A 19,582-nucleotide genomic window follows, 5' to 3' on the forward strand; every position below is an offset into this window, starting at 1 on the left:
TAGAATAGTAAGGCATAAAAATGCCAAAAAACGTCATAATATAGTAAAGCACAAAATGCCAAAAAAACGTCATAGTATAATAAGGCATAAAACATCATACTATAATAAGGCATAAAAATGTGAAAAAACTCCATAATATAATAAAGCATAAAAGTGTGAAAAAACAAACAAAAAATGTCATAGGATATTAAGGCATGAAACATCATACTACAATAAGGCATAAAACTTCACAGTATAGTAAGGCATAAAAATGTGAAAAAACTTCAAAGTATAATAAGGCATAAAAATTTTAAAAAACGTTATAGTATAATAAGGCATAAAAATGTAAAAAAAACGTCATAGTATAATAAGGCATAAAAATGTCAAAAAACGTCATAGAATAGTAAGGCATAAAAATGCCAAAAAACGTCATAATATAGTAAAGCACAAAATGCCAAAAAAACGTCATAGTATAATAAGGCATAAAACATCATACTATAATAAGGCATAAAAATGTGAAAAAACTCCATAATATAATAAAGCATAAAAGTGTGAAAAAACAAACAAAAAATGTCATAGGATATTAAGGCATGAAACATCATACTACAATAAGGCATAAAACTTCACAGTATAGTAAGGCATAAAAATGTAAAAAAAAACGTCATAGTATAATAAGGCATAAAAATGTCAAAAAACGTCATAGTATAATAAGGCATAAAAATGTCAAAAATGTCATAATATAGTAAAGCACAAAATGCCAAAAACGTCATAGGATAGTAAGGCATGAAACGTCATCTTATACTAAGGCATAAAAACTCCATAAAACGTCATAATAAGGCATGAAAATGTCAAATGGCATAAGTGTCATTAGGCAAAAACAAGATCAAAATTCCACAGAAAGGTCACTAACTGGGGCTTGAACCTGTGATCTTCTGAGTGTAAGGCAGGAGATTTAACCACTGCGCCACCATGAATCAGAAATGTGGAATAGGAAAAAAATGAGCAAACTATGGTAAACGATATAAAACCCAATGAAGACATCATCGTATAATAAGGCATAAAACATCATAGTATAATAAGGCATAAAAATGTAAAAAAACGTCATAGTATAGTAAGGCATATAAATTCCAAAAAACGTCACCATATTGTAAAGCATAGAAATGTCAAAAAACGTCATAGTATAATAAGGCATAAAAATGTAAAAAAACGCCACAGTATAATAAGGCATAAAAATGTAAAAAAAACGTCATAGTATAATAATGCACAAAAATGTCAAAAAACGTCATAGTATAATAAGGCATAAAAATGTCAAAAAACGTCATAGTATAGTAAAGCACAAAATGCCAAAAAATGTCATAGGATAGTAAGGCATGAAACGTCATCATATATTAAGGCATAAAAACTCCATAAAATGTCATAATAAGGCATGAAAATGTCAAATGGCATAAATGTCATAAGGCAAAAACAAGATTAAAATTCCACAGAAAGGTCACTAACTGGAGTTTGAACCTGTGATCTTCTGAGTGTAAGGAAGGAGATTTAACCACTGCGCCCCCATGAATCAGTAGCACAAGGCGTCAAAATGTAAAAAAAGGTCATAGTATAATAAGGAATAAAAATGTCAAAAAACATCATAGTCTAGTAAGACATAAAAATGTAAAAAATGTCATGGTCTAGTAAGGCATAGAAATATCAAAAAACTTCTTCATGTAGTAAGCCATAAAAATATAAAAGAACGTCATAGTATAGTGTAACATAAAAATGTCAAAAAACGTCATAATATACTCAAGTATAAAATCTTCAAAAAACATCACAGTACTGTAAGGCATAAAAAGTCAAAGTATATTGATGCATAAAAATGTCATAGTATAATAGTAAAGCATAATAATTCATAGTATTCATGGTTACATTTTAATCGGATTTGTCGACAGAAATTAAACACTGCTTTGATGTATCCACCACATTATGCTGCTAGAAACCTGACTGCTAGCCCACAGAGGACAGAAGCCAGGGTTAGTTTGCTAATTAACGCTATCCTAAATGGTTAAATAACACCAGTTAACATTTTTCTGGTGACATTAGGCCCCACTGTGATATTCTCCCATGATGTCAGCTTTCAGATAGCCCCTTCAGGTTGGTGGATGTGTAAATAAGCAACTGTTACACCACATCAATTTTTATAAGGTGAGAATATATCAGTGTTGTGTTTAGATTGCTCTGCTGGATCCAAATGGCCCAAAAACCATTTGCGCCATTACATCCACATAAATTTTCTTAACATAATAATCAAGTTCTTCATATAGGGTTAGGGTTGGTCATTTTTTTGCCTTATGTTTTGAGGTATCATAGTTTTGGCAAATGTCTGCTCTGTATTCTCGCTCCATGTTAATGGAACGGGACCATTGTGGCTCCCTTTCTGGCAGGCTACAGAGAGGGGTTTCTATGGAAACGAGGCAGAGACAATGGACAGTACCTTAGCCGAAAATTTATTCTGTCCGAACGGGAGGGTGTTCTGAAGTACTTCAATAAGCATGACGTGAGTGCTTTCTCTCTCTTTCTGCTTCTCATCTGTATTTCAGCTACTGTCAAACTGCCTTTGTTAAATATTGCTCTGTCTAGAAATGTTTAGATTTCCTTTTTTTTCTCATTGCAAATTGTTATTCATTACTATCTGCTTAAATACAAGCTTTACATATTTTGCCAAATGCGGCTTTCTCCCCTTTAAACACCATAAAGGGAAGGAGGACATTAGGAGATTAGACTTTATCATTCACTATCTTGCTTTCCTTTCTGCAGGCCAGAGAGCCCAAAGCGATAATGAATATCAATAGTGTGAATGCCACTTTCCAGCCAACTAAAATTGGCACTGCCCATGGCCTGCAGATAACCTATCTGAAGGACAACAGCACTAGGAATATCTTTGTTTACCATGAGGACGGAAAGGTGAGGTACAGTGCCTCTCTTGTCTGGTGGTTTAAGTGGGAGAAGTGAGTCTGAGGAGGCGGCAGAAGGCCTGTGTTTCCATCTGGTGGAAATGGTTTGTTGTTACAAGTCAATTTGTAACTGATGTCTATTTGTACAGAGGCTTAACAACACCCATAACAATCATCCCATGGCTTATGATATAATGATAAATGCCATGTAGAAAATCCACTTTGACTCATAATGAGTGTTGTGTGTAGTGCTGGGACTGATGATGCGTATGAGTCAGTCATTGTACTTCCTGATGTCCTGTCCTGAAGGAAATGGTGGACTGGTTCAATGCCATCAGAGCGGCCAGGTTTCACTACCTGCAGGTGGCTTTTCCTGGGGCTTCCAACTCTGATGTGAGTACAAGTGCTTACACATTTACATGCATACACATACACGCTGTAGCTACCACTGAGGACACCAACGTCACCTTCTGCAAAACATATATCAAGTGGTTGTTTAATTTGCTCAGTCAATTGTTTGAACAGTAAAAAAATAATCTAATTTAGCATAATTTAGCATTCTGCATACATGTGTACTTACATACAGAGTTTAATTCAGAGTTTATCAGTGAGGTATTTGTTCTTTGTTTGCTTAGTTGTTGCCAAAGCTAACCAGGAACTACATAAAGGAGGGTTACATGGAGAAGACTGGTCCAAAGGTGAGGGATTTTTCTGTTTATATATATATGTATAATTTTATTTTAGTTTTACTTGAGTAGACTGAACATGGTCAATTAAGGTAGAGAAATATGCAGAGCTCATAACCATGTCTAACGGCTTAAGCATGAAAGCCAAGGAATTTATACTTGTAAGTCTTCGAACTGAGCCTCTGTTTCTGTCCCACAGCACACAGAGGGCTTCAAGAAGAGGTGGTTTACGATGGATGACAGGAGGCTCATGTACTTCAAAGATCCGCTGGTATTAAAACTGCACGTCATGACGACACTGCTGTAGTTACACACTGTGACCAGCAGATGCCGCTATGCCTTTTTATCTGTATTAATCTCTGTTCATTTTTGGAGGCAGTTCACCCAAAAACTCAACAAAAATATGCAATTTATGCAAGTTTAGAATTATTAAAAATGACTATACAGTGCAGTAAAGCGGTTTGCGGTGCACAACATGTCAAAACTATTTCACTCAGTAACACTGTGGTTTATATAAAGAGGATTAACTGTTTCTCCTTCTGCTTTTAGGATGCCTATGCACGAGGTGAGGTGTTCATTGGTGGTAAGGAAAGCAGCTACACCGTGCTTGCTGGCCTCCCTCCCAACATTCAAGGCTACCACTGGCAGTTTGGAATTACCATAGTGACACCAGACAGGAAGTTTCTTTTTGCATGTGAGACAGAAGAGGATCAGAAAAATTGGATGGCTGCATTTCAGACTGTTATCAACAGACCAATGCTGCCTCAGGATTTTGCAGGTAAATTGAGCACCCAACTAAGTCTAGTCATTATTTAGCCTTTTCTTCTTAATTGTTAAGTCTGATATCTATATTTTTTCATTCTCTCTGCAGTGGAGGCCTATTTTAAGCATAAACCATGACCGGCTTAGTGTTTGAAGAACTATTAGTACAGGATGAGGGGAATGAAGTGGAGGTAGAAGAAGAAAAGGATGCGAGATATGTACTTTACATTACATAATTAAAGCTCTTGTAAAATGAAGGGTAACAGAGAAAAGGACCTAAAGGTGAGACAGCTTTGACTGCAATTAACATTCTCACAATTACTCATTTTACTTTACCTGCTGTCCTGCTCAACTTCACTTACATTATGTCCCAGACCCATTTTTCAGAATTACTTCTGTGCTCATGAATGTTAGCCCTAACGCATTCATCTGTCATGTGATGTGACTTACATACTTGAAGAGTTATGTATGTGTGCCTTTTTGTGTAGAAATCAGAACTGTTTCTGCTCTCACATGAAGACATTTAAATGTGATTTTCTCTGTTCTCATAAAGTATTTTCCTTGAATTTCAAGTGTACAAACTGTGCCATTCTGGTCAGTTTTAGGTAAACTGAAAACATAATCTGATGCAGGACTGTCATATGTCAGTAAGAAATAATACGCAGTCTACAGATTTATTTTCATTGACTAAAAAAAATATTTCTTGATTTATTTATTTTTTTTAAACTGTCTCTAATTTGCTATCTGCAGCTTTCAATATTACACTGCCAAGCACTGCAGGTACAATAAGCAACTTTTACTTTTTGTACATATTCAAACAGCTGAATGTTAACTGCTTTGTGTGAGTTATTATCAGCATGCATTCCTGTCTCATTTTTGTAAAACTATACTAAAAACTATATAAATTGGATCAGAATTAGCATTTGTTTCATGTCATATGATTACTTATCCACTAGAGGGAGACAAATGAAAGGTTTCAAACTTGTTATGACACCCCCGCCCCAATTTGTCAACCTCATTTACCAGTGACTTAAGATGTACATATTAAATAATTTGTGCAAGTGCATCAGAGAAGGGCATGGAGATGTTCTTGAGCAATATTGAGTAGCCATTAATTCATTCAAATGTAAAGAGCTGGGTTCAAGCAAACAATGTGAGGATGCGTCCGTCCCACTAAAGTGTCACCTGAGATACAAGACATTAAATCTGCACTTGACACATTGTTTTGTAACTCATGCTCTGAGAGGAGAATTTGTGTAAGTGAATCTGAAATGAGCCAATATGCCATGTTTCCTTCTGTTTTTTATTGTGGTTAACTTTCACTTACAAGAAAGAAGTTGCACATTGAAAAGTAGTAAAACCAAAACTAATACATTACTGAGTACATCAAGATTGGAGACTGTACAGTAAATTTTATACAGATAGATATTCAGTTTTCATGGTTTTATGTGTAGGATGGAATCTACCAAAGCAACTGTCATATAAAAAGACGCCTATGCTTCTTTTTTGAAGAATAGGTTAAATACTGTTAACAGACTATAAGAAACATACTGGTCAAATGTTTTTAAAAGACCATGGCACTATATACCCCATTTATATATTCATGAATGGAAAACAAAAGCAGGAATCAAAGCAGTCTAGTCATGTTTGCACTGGCTTCAAATAAAACAGTAAAAACAGAAATATACATAAATTTTTTTCGTATACAATACTTTAGGTAACATTGTGAACATACTGAAGGTCTTAATTCCCGAAACCCCACCCACACTCATTTACCATCTAAAGTGCTATTCTCCTCTATTGAAACATTTTTACATGCAGAAAAGAAATTGTTAAGTATTTACACTATCAAAACCCCAATGTATATAGATTATACAGTATGATTGACCATCTGTTTGTAAATCATTTCAAAACAAATGAATATATATTATCAAGAAGAGAGGTTGCATTAATACTCTCCAAAACTCAAAACTGATCCTCTATAATATAAAAAAGCCCAATAATGTGTCTGAAAACAAGGTTCTGTAACCCATGCACTGTCATGTTCCTGTAGATTTGTTTAAACTACTATTTTTGCATTTAGCATGAATTCAAATCTAAAACAATGTTTTAATGTTGTTAATGATGCTGTTCTGTACTCAATATTTTTGTATACAAAAGAGCAACATTCATTTACTTTTACATTATGTTGAACTAATACGCATTACCAAATATCCACAGCTGAATCATGGAAATGCTTAGATTGAGTTTATGCTGGTGAGCTAAACTGGCTCCAGGGAGCCTGAATTACTGATGCGAACACTGAACCATGGAGAGAAGACACATCACTATACACCTAGTACATGAACATTCATCCGTATGTTGAACAAGGAGAGAACATTCAAACAAATTTCATTGACATTTTAAGTGGATGCAAGAAATAAATGGCTTTAAAAGATGTGTGCCTTGTCTCTGCAAAAAAGATTAAATCCCCTCACAATAAAATCACCACACAATGTAATACAAAGGTATTTGCTTGGTGTCACATTCTATGCCCGGGGTCCAAAAGATAATCGTGCAGATAAATGGAAGAAAATGTGCATTAATAGGTTAATAACTGAGGTGTGCAGCACCTACGTTTGTGTCTTACAAACCATAACCTAGGGCTACAATCACAGCTGCAGAGGGAGGCGGGTGAGGAAAAGCAGGACACACAAGATAGAGGAGGGCAGAGAAATGGGTGCATGGCAACAGATTGAGGTTGCGAGGACTGAGACAAAGCGGTGGAGAAAAAAAAAGACAAAAGGGTTTATACCTCGCTGGAGCTGACTCCTCATCTCTGATTAGACCAGATATGAACACACGCTGTGTGATAATGAGCGAGACGTGCGCGCGCGCACACACACACACACACACCGACACACACAGATCCAGAGAGTGACTGGAGCAGGCTTTAAGACCGGCAGCATCCAGTGCCCTTCATCTCCTTGTTTACATACTCCTGCAGCTTAAACTTCTCACTGGGATCCTTCATGGACCTGTGCTTCAGCTCCCTGACACAAAGGAAGAGAATAAGATGAGGTCACATATATAGGAGTCACTCACCATAAACAAAACCAATGATCAGTTTATGGCTTAAGTTGCTCCAAAAACAAAGACTGATTATTGGTTATCAGAAATGTATATAATTCAAGTCTAGTTCCCCTCCACTCATTATTGTTACTTCACCTGGATGTTTGACCTTCACTGATGAATGAAGTTAGGGCAGAGTTTGACACTAGAAGGCTGTTTTTCACATTCATCTGCTGGTGGAGGAACGTTTCTGTGTGCTCACCTTGAATATCAGTTTACGATGTGTAAGCATGAGTAGCACTTTTTTGACATCACAACTAGTTTGGAGGCCAAGCTTGAAGTGTGATGTGGAATCTGAAGGCCTCCAGTGCGCATATACTCAAAAATCGCCATGAAGTGGGAGACATCTTGTGCCCAGGGAAGTGAACAACAAAGATATCTTTTTTCTTTTGTAAATTTAAGATTGAAATGCAACTGATATTTTTGTTTTTCCAATGTCAAAAATGAACTGATTTTTTAAATATAGTTAATTTAAAATGACAAAACTTATCTTAATTACACCAACCCGCAACACTTGCAGAAAGAACGATACTTACTTGGCCACAGCAGTGAAAGCCAGCTCAACATTGAGACCTGACCTGGCGCTGGTCTCCATGAAAGGAACTCCAAACTCCTGCAGTGTGAAATCAATGACAGTTTTTGTTGGAGATCTTCACCGTTTCACCCAAAGCACACACAAACATATGAGAATGTAACACTTCATAAGACGGTTTACTGCTAAATCAAAGATAAAATCAGGTATGATTATCGGGTAAAAATTCTACAAAGGTTTACAGCAGAATTTCACAGCACAGTAGTTGTGCTCAGAACTTGTTTATGTTGGATAACTTCAGCTCTGAAGTGATAAATTTGTCTCGCAGCGTTTTCTCCGCAGAGGAATTAATCTCAGCCCTCAGTGATAGTAACTGATGTGCTTTTCTTTCCCCCCTCACAGCCTGAGCCTCAAGTTACTTAGTGGCACTTTATTGCTCCCACTTCAGGAGAGAGTCGCTTGGATGTTTGCTTTATGTGCCATGCTGTGAAGCAACAGTCAGGGAAATTGATAAGAAATAAATGTTTTCTCCCGTTTAGGGTTTGTATTTGTAGCTGTGGAGTTTATCACCAAACCAAGGTTTTGAAGCTGATTCTAACTGACATGATGCTTTGCAGGAGCTAGTAAAACTTTTAATAGATGATGACCCATAAGGCAAGAATTTATAAAATAAATATTCATGATCAAATGTTCACTATCTGCACAATACATCTGATGTATGTGACATTTCTTTGTCTTGTCTGTCTTTTTGGTTTGCAGGTATTATATTTTCCTCAGAGCTGGAAAATCTGAGATTAAGAGCAAGAGTGAAAATGAAAATTGATCCCTAGATAATCCAAACCGTTAAAACATTTATAATCTTCTCATCTGCCTTAGAAATCCAATCAGTTACTAGTCCCATACAGACGTCTTGATTTCACTACAATTAAAAGATACGCTGAAAAATATCTGGGTGCAGATTCTCATTGTAACAGCGGTGGTATCAAGGCAGGGAAAACTGTATTTGCTCCTTTCAAATCTTCACCTTAGCAAGCCTCTCTCCGTCCTCTCTCTTCACCACTCTGTCATGAGTGGCATCAGCCTGGTGAGACAGGGAGAAGGGGGTCAAAAACAACAGTGCTAAAACCACAATATACATAAATCAACTGTGGAGATCTGGTTGCTATTTGTCCACGGTTTGCATACAAGCCTCTCTTGGTGTTCAGGTCTGATGGCAGCTAATGAGTAAAGATTGACTCTCATGTTGCTAATTAAGGGCTTGTATGGAGTGTGGGGGACTGAAACTAGACAGAGCTCTGAGCCAGAGACATCTGTTCTCTGTGCAGAGGGAGGGATGTGAATGTCAGTTATAGAAAAAAAAGTGACGTTTGAAAATTTGATTGACGATTAAAGTCAGATTTTATATATATGTATTTTTCTATATTTTTGACTGGTAATATCCCACTTTTTTTGTTATGGGCAACAGGTCCAGTGAAAACCAACAGACTGTTAGTCTGTCTCTCAGTACTTTACAACCCAACCTTATCTGTGGCTCTCCCAGGCCCATTCGTTCTTACTGAAAATGTAAATCTTTCACATTGTCTGTGTGTGTATGTGTATCATATATCATATATGTGTAGATCAGTTTTAGTGTAAATTTAGAGTGAATTGTGCATTTGTCAGGGACAATTTTTAGCCATGGATCTAGGGTGGAAGTGAATATTTACTCTAGCAAGATAGGGAATGTGGCACCGATTCCAAATAAAATAATGAAGCAACATGTCACTTAGTGCAACTGTGTGAGTCAAGTTTTAGCTACATAGGCAATACATCAATCAGTCAAATGATCAATTCATTGTTAGTTTTGATATTTTCATGGTATTTGCTAACAATGAGAAAAACATAGTATAGTGCAAGACTATCCTCTGAATTCATCACTGTTTAATTTGTTACTACTGCAAATTTGGAAATGTCATGGAATGTAAAACAGGAAATATCAATCAATAAGTGAACAGGACTTTGCTAATGAAAGTTTTTTGATACTCCACAGAAGCGACAAATTGCAGTTGGTACAAAAAAATGTTGAAGTTTGATATCCAGCCCTAGTGTGCATGTATCTAAAGTATTGATTCTTTCTATTGTGTCTCTACCTACAGTCACAAATATTTCCCTTAATGCCTTGCCTTGTTTCCAAGCAGCATGAGCACCACATCCTGTTGGGCGTATTCGTGGATCTCAGTCAGCCATGCCTGGTAACGACACAGGACAGAGATAAAAGAGAGGGAAGACATGTAGCTGTTAGACAAGCATAAAGACATGAGCATGAAAACCTATAAATGAATAAATAAATAACAACCTGAGACAAGAAACAAGAAAGTAGAAGTGTGTAGCACACACAAATAGGTCTTCAGGAAAAGAAACCCTTGTCTGGTCCTTGACAAGGACAAGTCTGAGCATTAAATCTAACGACATGAATAAAGAGGAGGAGGAAAGTGAGAGCAAGCAGCATTTAGAAGATGAATATGGTAAAAGGATGTAAAAAATGTCAGACATAAGACAGAAGAAAAACTGCGACAAGGACAAAGAGATAAAAGAACCAAAAGCAAGACAGAGTATGTGAGAAAGAGAAATACTGTGAGAAAGAATGTTAAATTAATGAGAACTGATCACCATCAGTTTAATCAACACTGTCGGCTCCATCCTGTTTTAACTACAGTGTGTACACAGGGGAAAGATAAAGCGTTCAGAGGGAACAAACAGCACTTCTGACTGTATGAGCTCCAACAGCACCTGAACTAACCGTTCGCTGTTAATGAACAATTAATCAGCACAGACAGACACCTGCAAACTCTCCTGCTGAAATAATATGCCTCATCTCAGCACAAAGCTTAATTGTGCCCACAGTGAATTACCCCACATTGGATTTCTGACTCGCTGGTCATCAATCCGCCTTTTCCTTAGTAGTCCAGCTCAACAGATGTTTCCCCTCTGACAGCTCCCTTTTAATTAATACTGCTGATGACTCTGCCTTTGTAAAAGGATTTCACCGGGGTCACCTCCAGCCAAAGTTTATATTAAATAACAGATGAGATAGGAAATGAGTTGAAACTGCTGCTTGATGATAGTGAAAAAATGTGGTTAAGGAAGACGTGTCAGCTGGAGTTGTGTAAACAGCAGTTATGTGCTGACATGAAAATTTCTTGGTATGCTAACCCTGGTATATAAATATATAACATATACATTATTATGATAAATACTGAAATAAGATGCTCATTTTAAGCCTCATGTCTCTGGTGAAGGCAATGTCAGCCAGGTTGTCCACCACTTTGGTCCAGACTGAAATATCTCAACAACTATTGGATGGACAGCCATAACATTTTTCTACTGGCATTCATGGTGCCCATGAAGCTCCGATACAAGGTTAACATTTGTGGTTCTGAGTGAAACGGTGAAATGTCTTGAAAACTATTTCATGGATTGCCATGAAATGTGGTACAGACATTCAAGTTCCCCTCAGGATGAATTTGAGTCACTTTGGTGATTCCCTGACTTTTCACCTAGTGCCATGCAGAAGTTCAAATTCAAGTTTGTCCAATGCTTTGATTTATGACCAAATAACTCAATATAAATGAGCATGTTAGCATAGTTCCTTTGAGCATGTTAGCATGCTGATGTTAGGATTTAGTTTAAAGCACTGTCGTGCCTTAATACAGCCAACATCTGCCACTAGCAAAGCTGTAAAGTCTAGTCTTGTTCAAATTGCATTTAAATGTACTTTTAGGACTAAAGTGGTTATCTGATTAATCAATTAGTGGATCAAAAAATGGCAAAAATCCCATAAATTCACTGATTCCAAGCTCTCAAATATGCTTGTTTTCCTGGTCTCTTTCCTGATAGTACACTGAATACCTTTGGGCTTTGGACTGTTGGTTGGAGAAAACAAGCAATTTAAATGTGGTAACTCGGGCTCTGGGGAACTTGTCAGTTGGCATCTTCCAATTTCCTCTATGAACACTTTTCAAAATGGAAGAAAAATATATTAAAAAAAAAAAAATGCAGAATGCTTTCCAGAGCAGTAACTTCCACTTTATTTCCATTGCCCTCTTTTCTGTGCTTGCTGACACAATCATAAAAGGTGTACAAGAGCTCCACGTCAACACTTCTCATGAATTAGTCTAGAACTCATCCACATCTTACACTAATTCACTATCTTTAAAACTTTCTCTCTGCTACGTGGTTGGGATGCTAATTTTCATTTTGCATCTTTGTTAAATTATGACTGGTTTTGTGTGTGAGAAGGGTAGACTGAGTAATGATAGCGGCAGTTTTATACAGAACCTATTTACTATTCTGTCACTGTTTGTTCACCTGTATACCAATCCTCTAGTTTTATGGTGTTTCTCTTTAAGTCAGTGCTGATCATGTTATGTGCTTTGGAGTTAATGAGGTCATTGAGGATCAGGTGATCTGAGAAGTCGGACGGTTGCTCTGAGGTTCTTTAATCAGGCAATAAGCTCCACCAGTGGGGAGTGAGGGACAACTTTAGAGGAACGTTTGGATAAAGGTCTGGCTGAGCCCTGGGCTATTCTGAGAAAGCTGGGGGAAAAAAAGATTGGGTTGCATAGACGAAATGTTACAGAGGAGCATTATGCATCTGGCTAATTACTTGCTTCATACATAATTCAATTTTTTGTAAGTGTTTCCCATCATTCACATGTTGCTTAGCTAGGCTGACAGCCATTGTTGCTTCTCATTAAATTCTGGGCATCTTTTAAAAAAACAGTCTGTTTATGAGGAAACGCATCAAACAAACTTACTGACATATTGGCATATATGGCCTTTGTAATGGAAGGTTATTGTTCATATATCTCCCACCTTTCATCCTCCCATCAACGAGTCCAAGGAAACCTCCACACAATAAAATATCCACCTTAACTGACAGCTTGCCTTTGAGTGATTGTCTCCATATACTGCGATTACCGCTGATGAACCATAGCTTGTAATTAGATCATTCAGCTGTTTATACCGCACCCCCTTCCCAATGGGTCACTTAACAGATGACGCCACTTGTCACCTCTATCCTAGAGAACTGCAGTCTCCCGTTTTCTTTTCCTCGCAGGAGAGGGATGATATGTGCAATGACTAACAGACAGCAAAATGGACCAAGGCATGCAGGAACTTTGATTATCATTTGAATGAGAGAGTGAATATGTTCAAGTGAGTGCATTTATACTTGCTGACTGAGGAGTTTGGTCATTTTTTTTCAATAGCACTTGATAGAGCCAGAGCCACAAAGTCTACCCGACTTTGCCATGGGAGACCGTTGATTGCTTCTTGCTTCTGTGTTTTTTTTTTTAAACCATTACCACAATGACTCCCTAGCCTTGTGCCTACTTGTTCACAAAATGCAACATGTAAATAAGATCCTTGTGGAGATGAAAGCAGGCTGGCCGGGCAAAAACGTTGGGCTATTTCTGTCTACATGTTCTTGCGTGAAGTTGCTGCAGCCTCGAGCTGGGCATCTCTCATACAGGTCATTTACATCAACGCTGTGTAGAATTACTTATCACACTTTCTTAGATAACAAAGCCTTGCCCTGCAATAAAAACTACCATTGTGAATATTTTGTCCACCTAAATATACATAATAGGAAATGTACAGAAAATTAGGAACACTGTTTCTTTCAACAGTTTTCTTTTGAGAGTTTTTGTGTGTCAACATGGTATTGTGTCAACCCTCACCCAAGAGGCATTGTCAAGTATTTAGAATGATTTTTTTCAAAATAAATAAATAAAACAAATCTATTTATTTATCTGATAATTTAGGACAACAGGGCTTCAAGCTGATAAATACCAGGCTCTGAGCAAATCTAATATCCTCTGTTGGCATTGCTGTAGGAACTGGGCTGGGTTCATCTTTTATTCAAGACTAAAACCAAGGTCTCTGGTCAAATGCTCAGGGAGCCAAATGTCAATGACAATGTGGCACATGGCGGAGGAGGTAATAAATTTCTCTGCTCATTGCCCTGGCATTAAAGTCCCCAAATAGTGTGGCAAATCAGATGCAGCTTCAAGTTTGTTTTGTTTGGAAGGACCAAAAAACCTTTAGTCAAGCAAACCCAGTGGAATTCAGCCACTCTATGCATATTTTAACGAATAGCACCTCTGATTCTTGTTCTCTAGAGCTCTGATGAATTAAAATGTCAGTTTAAAGGTTTAAAACAATTCCCAGTCAAGCTTCCAGTAAATATTAACAAAGTGAAAAATACCCGGTTGCTGTTTGCTTTCAAATATTGAATTTAATAAAGGTAAAATGCCAAATGCAGTGCTGAAATTCCGGCTGCCTGCTCCACTGTAGAGACGTTAACAGTGGCAGAGAGACTGATGTGACAGAGGGAGAGACAGAGGCAGAGATGTGACAGAGAGACAGAGAGGGTGCCAAAAGGCAGCAAGATGGAGAGACAGACAGTGACAGAGAAAGACAAGACAAAGACCGAAGGATCTGTATCAGAGACGAAGGAAGATAAAAGCCTGCCAGACAGCTGCTGGCGGCTGCATCGTGACATTGGCGAGACAAGTTGTCACTGGCAGAGGTATGTGAGGGCACTTCTGATGTTGCCTTGTTTTCCTTTTGTTGTCACAGAGAAGGGAAAGCAGGGCTGTGCACTACTACCATGACATTACATGAGTCAGGTCAGCCATTGGCGTGGGAAATATTTTTGTTGAAAGAAAAACTGTCGTTTTGTTTAGGGCTTGTAGAAACCGGTAATGTATGAGTGGTAATTAAGTGCAAAAGTGTTTCTTTGGTAAATTTTTTGTTCGCATTTCATCTTCGTGCTACAGCAAGGACAAACACACCCACAAAGTGAGGCACCCACAGTTCTTGGCAGCAGGGCCAGGCATTGTAACCAACACAACTAGCACTGCTGGGAGGTGGGAAGCCAGTGAGGGATGATGACTAAGTTTTTTTTTTATTACATTATCAGTTTCTACAGGGTTGGGTATCAAATTTCAATACTTGCATTTATATACTGGTACAAATCAAAATCTGTCTGTGTATAGCTACAAATATCAAAAACTTTCGTGTTCCAAAAATCATCAAATTAAATCGGATTTGTGTCTTGTTTACTCAGTCTTTGATCACATAGTACCTGATTTAAATGAACATTCAACACATATAAACTTATGCTTCTTTTGTTAAAACAGTTTCGTAGAAAAACACATTTATATTTCTCAAAGAATGGTATAGAAAAAAGTATTATTTTGGTACATACACAGCTTGTTGTGTATAATTACTTCATTAAAAAAAACCCTTGATAACTTTGTAGTCCTGTTTCCCGAAAAGAAACATAGAAACAAACATATTCAACTAATTTCTCCTCCTGTCTCCTCTGCTTTTTTTCTTTTAAATAGGTGTAGTGCACAGAAAATATATTGTTCACTGCGCATGGATGTTTTCGGGGGAGATCTTCATCATGCTTAATATGCGACACCAGACCTCACGCAGGATGCAGCAGTACGTAAGCAAAAGGAAATAAACAATAATTATAACACACACTATGCATTCTAAATCCATAAATCAATGAAAAATCAACCATCAATATAAAAAAATCATCATCTAAACATTTGGCATGAGAATATATAAGTATGAGCATATAGAAAAGTCCAAAAGGCCTCTCTCTGAAGTAATTATTTCTCTGTGTTCCACCATGTGTGGTTGTAGGCATGTACCATCTCTCAGTCGCCTTAGATGCATTTTCCCTTCAATTCCCCCGTGTGTTCTGGACACTAAACAAATTGTGCATTCCTCACTCTACACAGAATCTCCCCTGCATCCTGTTATAACTCAGGTCATACTTTGCTGACTTCAATAATGAACGTGAATTCCTCAAGGAGACTCAGAGTCTTTCCACATGACCCAACTTTCCCTCTGTTGCACAATTGTCTAAGCAGATTAGCTATGGGTGACAATGCTATTCTTGCCAAACTTTGATCAGAGTATTACACCAACAGACAGAGTGGAAAAAGTCTGCTCCCAACAACAGGCAGAGTCAGACTGAGCCAACCCAGAGGAGCGCGGGGAGAAAGTAGGACTTCTCCCCCGAGAGGAGGTTTAAGTTCTGCGAGGCAGCTGAGCTAAACGGAGTGACACTGTGACGCTGTCTGACACAAGAGGCAGACGCAGAAAAATCCTGTCACATTTGCGGCTGTTTGTATTCACACATTCATGCAGGTACACGACCAGGCATGCTGAAACAAACCACTAAGCCCTATTTGATCTATTAAAAACAAAGATTTTTGATGCTTGCAGTAGCTTTTTAAAATGTGTTTGTTGACATTTGTGGGATTTATTTTTGCGGGTTTCCATCTGCAGATTTTATAGGTACACAAACACAATATCTCCAATAAAAGACAGGTCAGTAAACAACTTCTGCGCTACAGAACTTCACATCATAAAAAACAAAAAATAGAATAGCAGAGAAAACAGCAGCCTTGTAAGCTGATTTCTGTGGCCTCACAGGGAAGAGAAAGGCTTTTATGTTTATAAAAGAGCAGCTGACGCGTCTATCTGCCAGCATACATGGGTGTGAGATATGTCTGGATGACTGATGTGCTTTGAAAAGCTAAGGTCACGGTGAATATGAGCATGAGTGAGATGTGTGTAGAGGAGACCATCCTCACTTCTCTCAGCACCCTCCTCCAATTTGTTTTTGTGCTGCAGCAGTTGAGCGCAAGTGCTGGCCCCAAACCCCATGTGTCTCTTTGAGTCAGTGACAAGTTTACATAGTGTTGAATAAGCCTGACAAAAGGCTGTAACATGTGCGTTCTTTGCTAAGTGGAAACTGGTAGGGACTGTTGTCAGTAAAAAGAATGTTCCGATGAAACAGAACCTCACCTTTCAGGTGAACACTTAAAAAGTGATTGATTTGCCTCAAGGAAAACTTCCTAATCTTATCTATTTAAATCCCGTCTTTACAGATACTACTGTGATTCACTTTGGGCACAGAGACAGAGAAACGCATTGCCAAAGGAAGAAAAATTACTCATGAGCTGGGGATGAAACAAGGTCACCTCACAGCATTTGCAGATGAAGGTGTTTTCTTTGGAGAAAAACCAAACCAACAGAAAAAATATCCCAAGTTGATCTGAAACTACAAGTAAGCATATGAGCATATGTGACTCTTCTTTTTCAAGTTACCAAAGTGTTAGTTAACCAGCTAAACGTATCGCCATGCACATAGATAACAACATTTTTTTTTTTTACTATACCAACACTGTAACAAGCGAGAACTTTGACTGGCATGATGTCGAGTTTAACTGCACAACTACACTTTCAATAAAGCATGACTCATTTTTTGCATCATATGATTTTTTTTTGCAGTTTCTCATTTCTTTAGTGAATATTTAGGTATTTCAATGATGTAAGCATCACCCCATTCTAGAGCAATCAATTTATTATTATGCAGACTTGGACATATATAGCTGGTATCTTAAACATTCTCAATATTTGGTCTTCTTGACTTTTAGTGGCTGCATTTGTGCAAAAATTAAACAGATTTTCTGCACTGAATATGTCCCCTCCATTTTTCTGTCATTTCAGACCTGATTGAGAAGACAACTTTTTCATTGGCCCTTTTTTTTTTTGCATACCAAAATGAAACTTAGATTGTCTACTGTACTTACTTCATTTGATATCTAGATTTAATATAAAGGGAGCAGCTTTTTTTTTAGTAGATCTTGTGTGTGGAAATGACATGTGGTACAATCCATTATGACAGGGAGGAAAGCACAGGATAAATAATTATATGATACATTAGTAGAAATTGGTCAAATCAAGGAGTAAATGAATTCACTTCACAAACACTGGCAGTGCAAGCCACGATGTCAACATTGTAAATGGATTTCTATTTCTCCGAATTATGAATGTATGAATATAAAAAGGGAAATCAATAATTTAGGGTTTTCAATATATTATGAAGGGAAAGATATAGAGTGTGCAAAATGTCAAGTGCTAGCAAAATGCAGATTAGTCGTGAGGGGGCTGAAGGGTCTCAAAGCTGCAGCGAAAAGGAACAAAAGCCATTAACCTGAAAATGTGCCACTTAGCAACCTTTTAATTATCATGAATTGATTCACAAACCATCTAACTTCATGGCAGGAATGTGGATGCAGAGGCTCCGCTGTTACATGTGGGTCACACACATACACACACACTCCTCATTATCGTGATATCCTCGGTGACATGTGTGCCAACTGTTTCCACAGACGTGCACTGCGTGTCAGAGGGGCGTGTGGGGCTGTGTGCCTCCCTGTCAGTCAAGCTGATATCCTGTCAGTCCTCATGTCAGTCCTTGTAAACACACTTCCTCTCTTTGAGATGTGTTTTGGTCTAAAAAGAGCTTCTACTCTTGCAAAGAAAAAAAAAAAAAATCCTCATCTCTGCATCTCATGTTGCATTCATCGTCTTTAGACGAGTGTTATTTTAAATTTCAAATTAGAAAACAAGTGTGGGAAAGCTCCAAAAACACCTAAAGCCATATATAGAGTTTACTGACTTTGAGACACTGATACAGAGCCAGTCTGTGTGGGAGGAGTGTGACCTTTGCTGAGATACCTCTACTTTGATCCAGAGCTGCTTCTTTTGCTGTTATGGACCCAGGAGCATCTCAGATCCAGTGCTAATGTCTTGACATGCTGCAGGCTTATTAACACTAAAGAAATAGATCCTTGTACAAGAAGTTGTTTGGTGCAAACACAAAGACTCCACACTTTTACTAGCTTACAGTAATGCGTTTCATTTTCCTTGTTCTATCAAGAGAACCTTCAACAGGTCCTGTATTTACTCACTTGCTGATATGCAGTTTCAATACATTATTTATGTACATTCTATTGCCAGTGGCAATTTCTGTAGAGCATAAGCTCAATCTAGGTTCAGTGTAAATGAGACACAAAATCTCTGTATTCATCTATTACCTTTCAGAGGAGACGTTATAATAAAGTTTAAAGTTTTCTGTTTTACTTCTTCCTAATTAACTTTTATGATACTCATGTTATTGAAGAAACCGTTAAGTGATAATGTGTTTAAACAGGCTTTATCACAATAAAGGTTTCATCGGGTAAGGGATTGTTTTAACTATTGCACAAGGTGGTGAATTCAGTGCAGCAAAGCCAAAAATATCCTTAATTTATCCCAGAGTCTCTGAGCTCAAGCTGAGATAACCCCTGACTAAATCATCAGTACTATATTTTTATCACTGCACCTGTAAAATCATTTGTGGCAATGCTTCTAATCTCAATTTCATTGTACCACTTTCATCCAGAGGTTTTGAGGTAACAGCTGCCGAGACTTCTGCACCAGAACAAAACAAAACAGAGAAGCCTGCTGTTCCACAAACAGTATCATAATTGCTCTGGATAATCCATCATTATTGCTTTGAGATAACAGATTTGGGTTGCTGCTACTGTCGTTTTTAATTATATATTAATATAGTTAATTTTGTTCCGAATTTTCCCTTCATCATGAGTTCACATAAAAGCCACCTACACTTTTTTTTTTTTTTTTTTTTAAGAGGGCACTTAGAATTTTGTTTGTACATACTG

At 37.6% G+C, this 19,582-nt stretch overlaps 2 protein-coding genes across 3 annotated transcripts in view; one reads left to right on the forward strand and one right to left on the reverse strand.

The window, feature by feature from the left end:
• LOC111657777 (arf-GAP with dual PH domain-containing protein 1-like) overlaps window positions 1-5,282 on the forward strand; it is a 19,036-nt gene extending 13,754 nt beyond the window's left edge. The window contains exons 5-11 of the mRNA XM_023410088.2: window positions 2,403-2,515; window positions 2,776-2,922; window positions 3,222-3,305; window positions 3,548-3,610; window positions 3,798-3,869; window positions 4,148-4,376; window positions 4,470-5,282. Of these exons, the coding sequence (XP_023265856.2) occupies window positions 2,403-2,515; window positions 2,776-2,922; window positions 3,222-3,305; window positions 3,548-3,610; window positions 3,798-3,869; window positions 4,148-4,376; window positions 4,470-4,498 (737 nt within the window). The 3' untranslated portion in view covers window positions 4,499-5,282. The remainder of the gene's footprint in view (window positions 1-2,402; window positions 2,516-2,775; window positions 2,923-3,221; window positions 3,306-3,547; window positions 3,611-3,797; window positions 3,870-4,147; window positions 4,377-4,469) is intronic.
• A 360-nt stretch (window positions 5,283-5,642) lies between these two features.
• The window catches only part of LOC111657776 (ras-related protein Rab-26-like), a 51,039-nt gene continuing 37,099 nt past the window's right edge, over window positions 5,643-19,582 (reverse strand). For both annotated transcript variants that reach the window (XM_023410087.2, XM_023410086.2), the window contains 4 exons: window positions 10,166-10,231; window positions 9,028-9,084; window positions 8,008-8,084; window positions 5,643-7,392 (listed from right to left, as the gene is read on the reverse strand). In XM_023410087.2, coding sequence (XP_023265855.1) covers window positions 7,293-7,392; window positions 8,008-8,084; window positions 9,028-9,084; window positions 10,166-10,231 — 300 coding nt within the window. In that variant the 3' untranslated portion in view covers window positions 5,643-7,292. The remainder of the gene's footprint in view (window positions 7,393-8,007; window positions 8,085-9,027; window positions 9,085-10,165; window positions 10,232-19,582) is intronic.

Source organism: Seriola lalandi, unplaced genomic scaffold, assembly GCF_002814215.2.
Source record: "Seriola lalandi dorsalis isolate HSWRI2012SDOR001 ecotype SW California unplaced genomic scaffold, Sedor1 jcf7180002054412, whole genome shotgun sequence".
Lineage (NCBI taxonomy): Eukaryota > Metazoa > Chordata > Actinopteri > Carangiformes > Carangidae > Seriola > Seriola lalandi.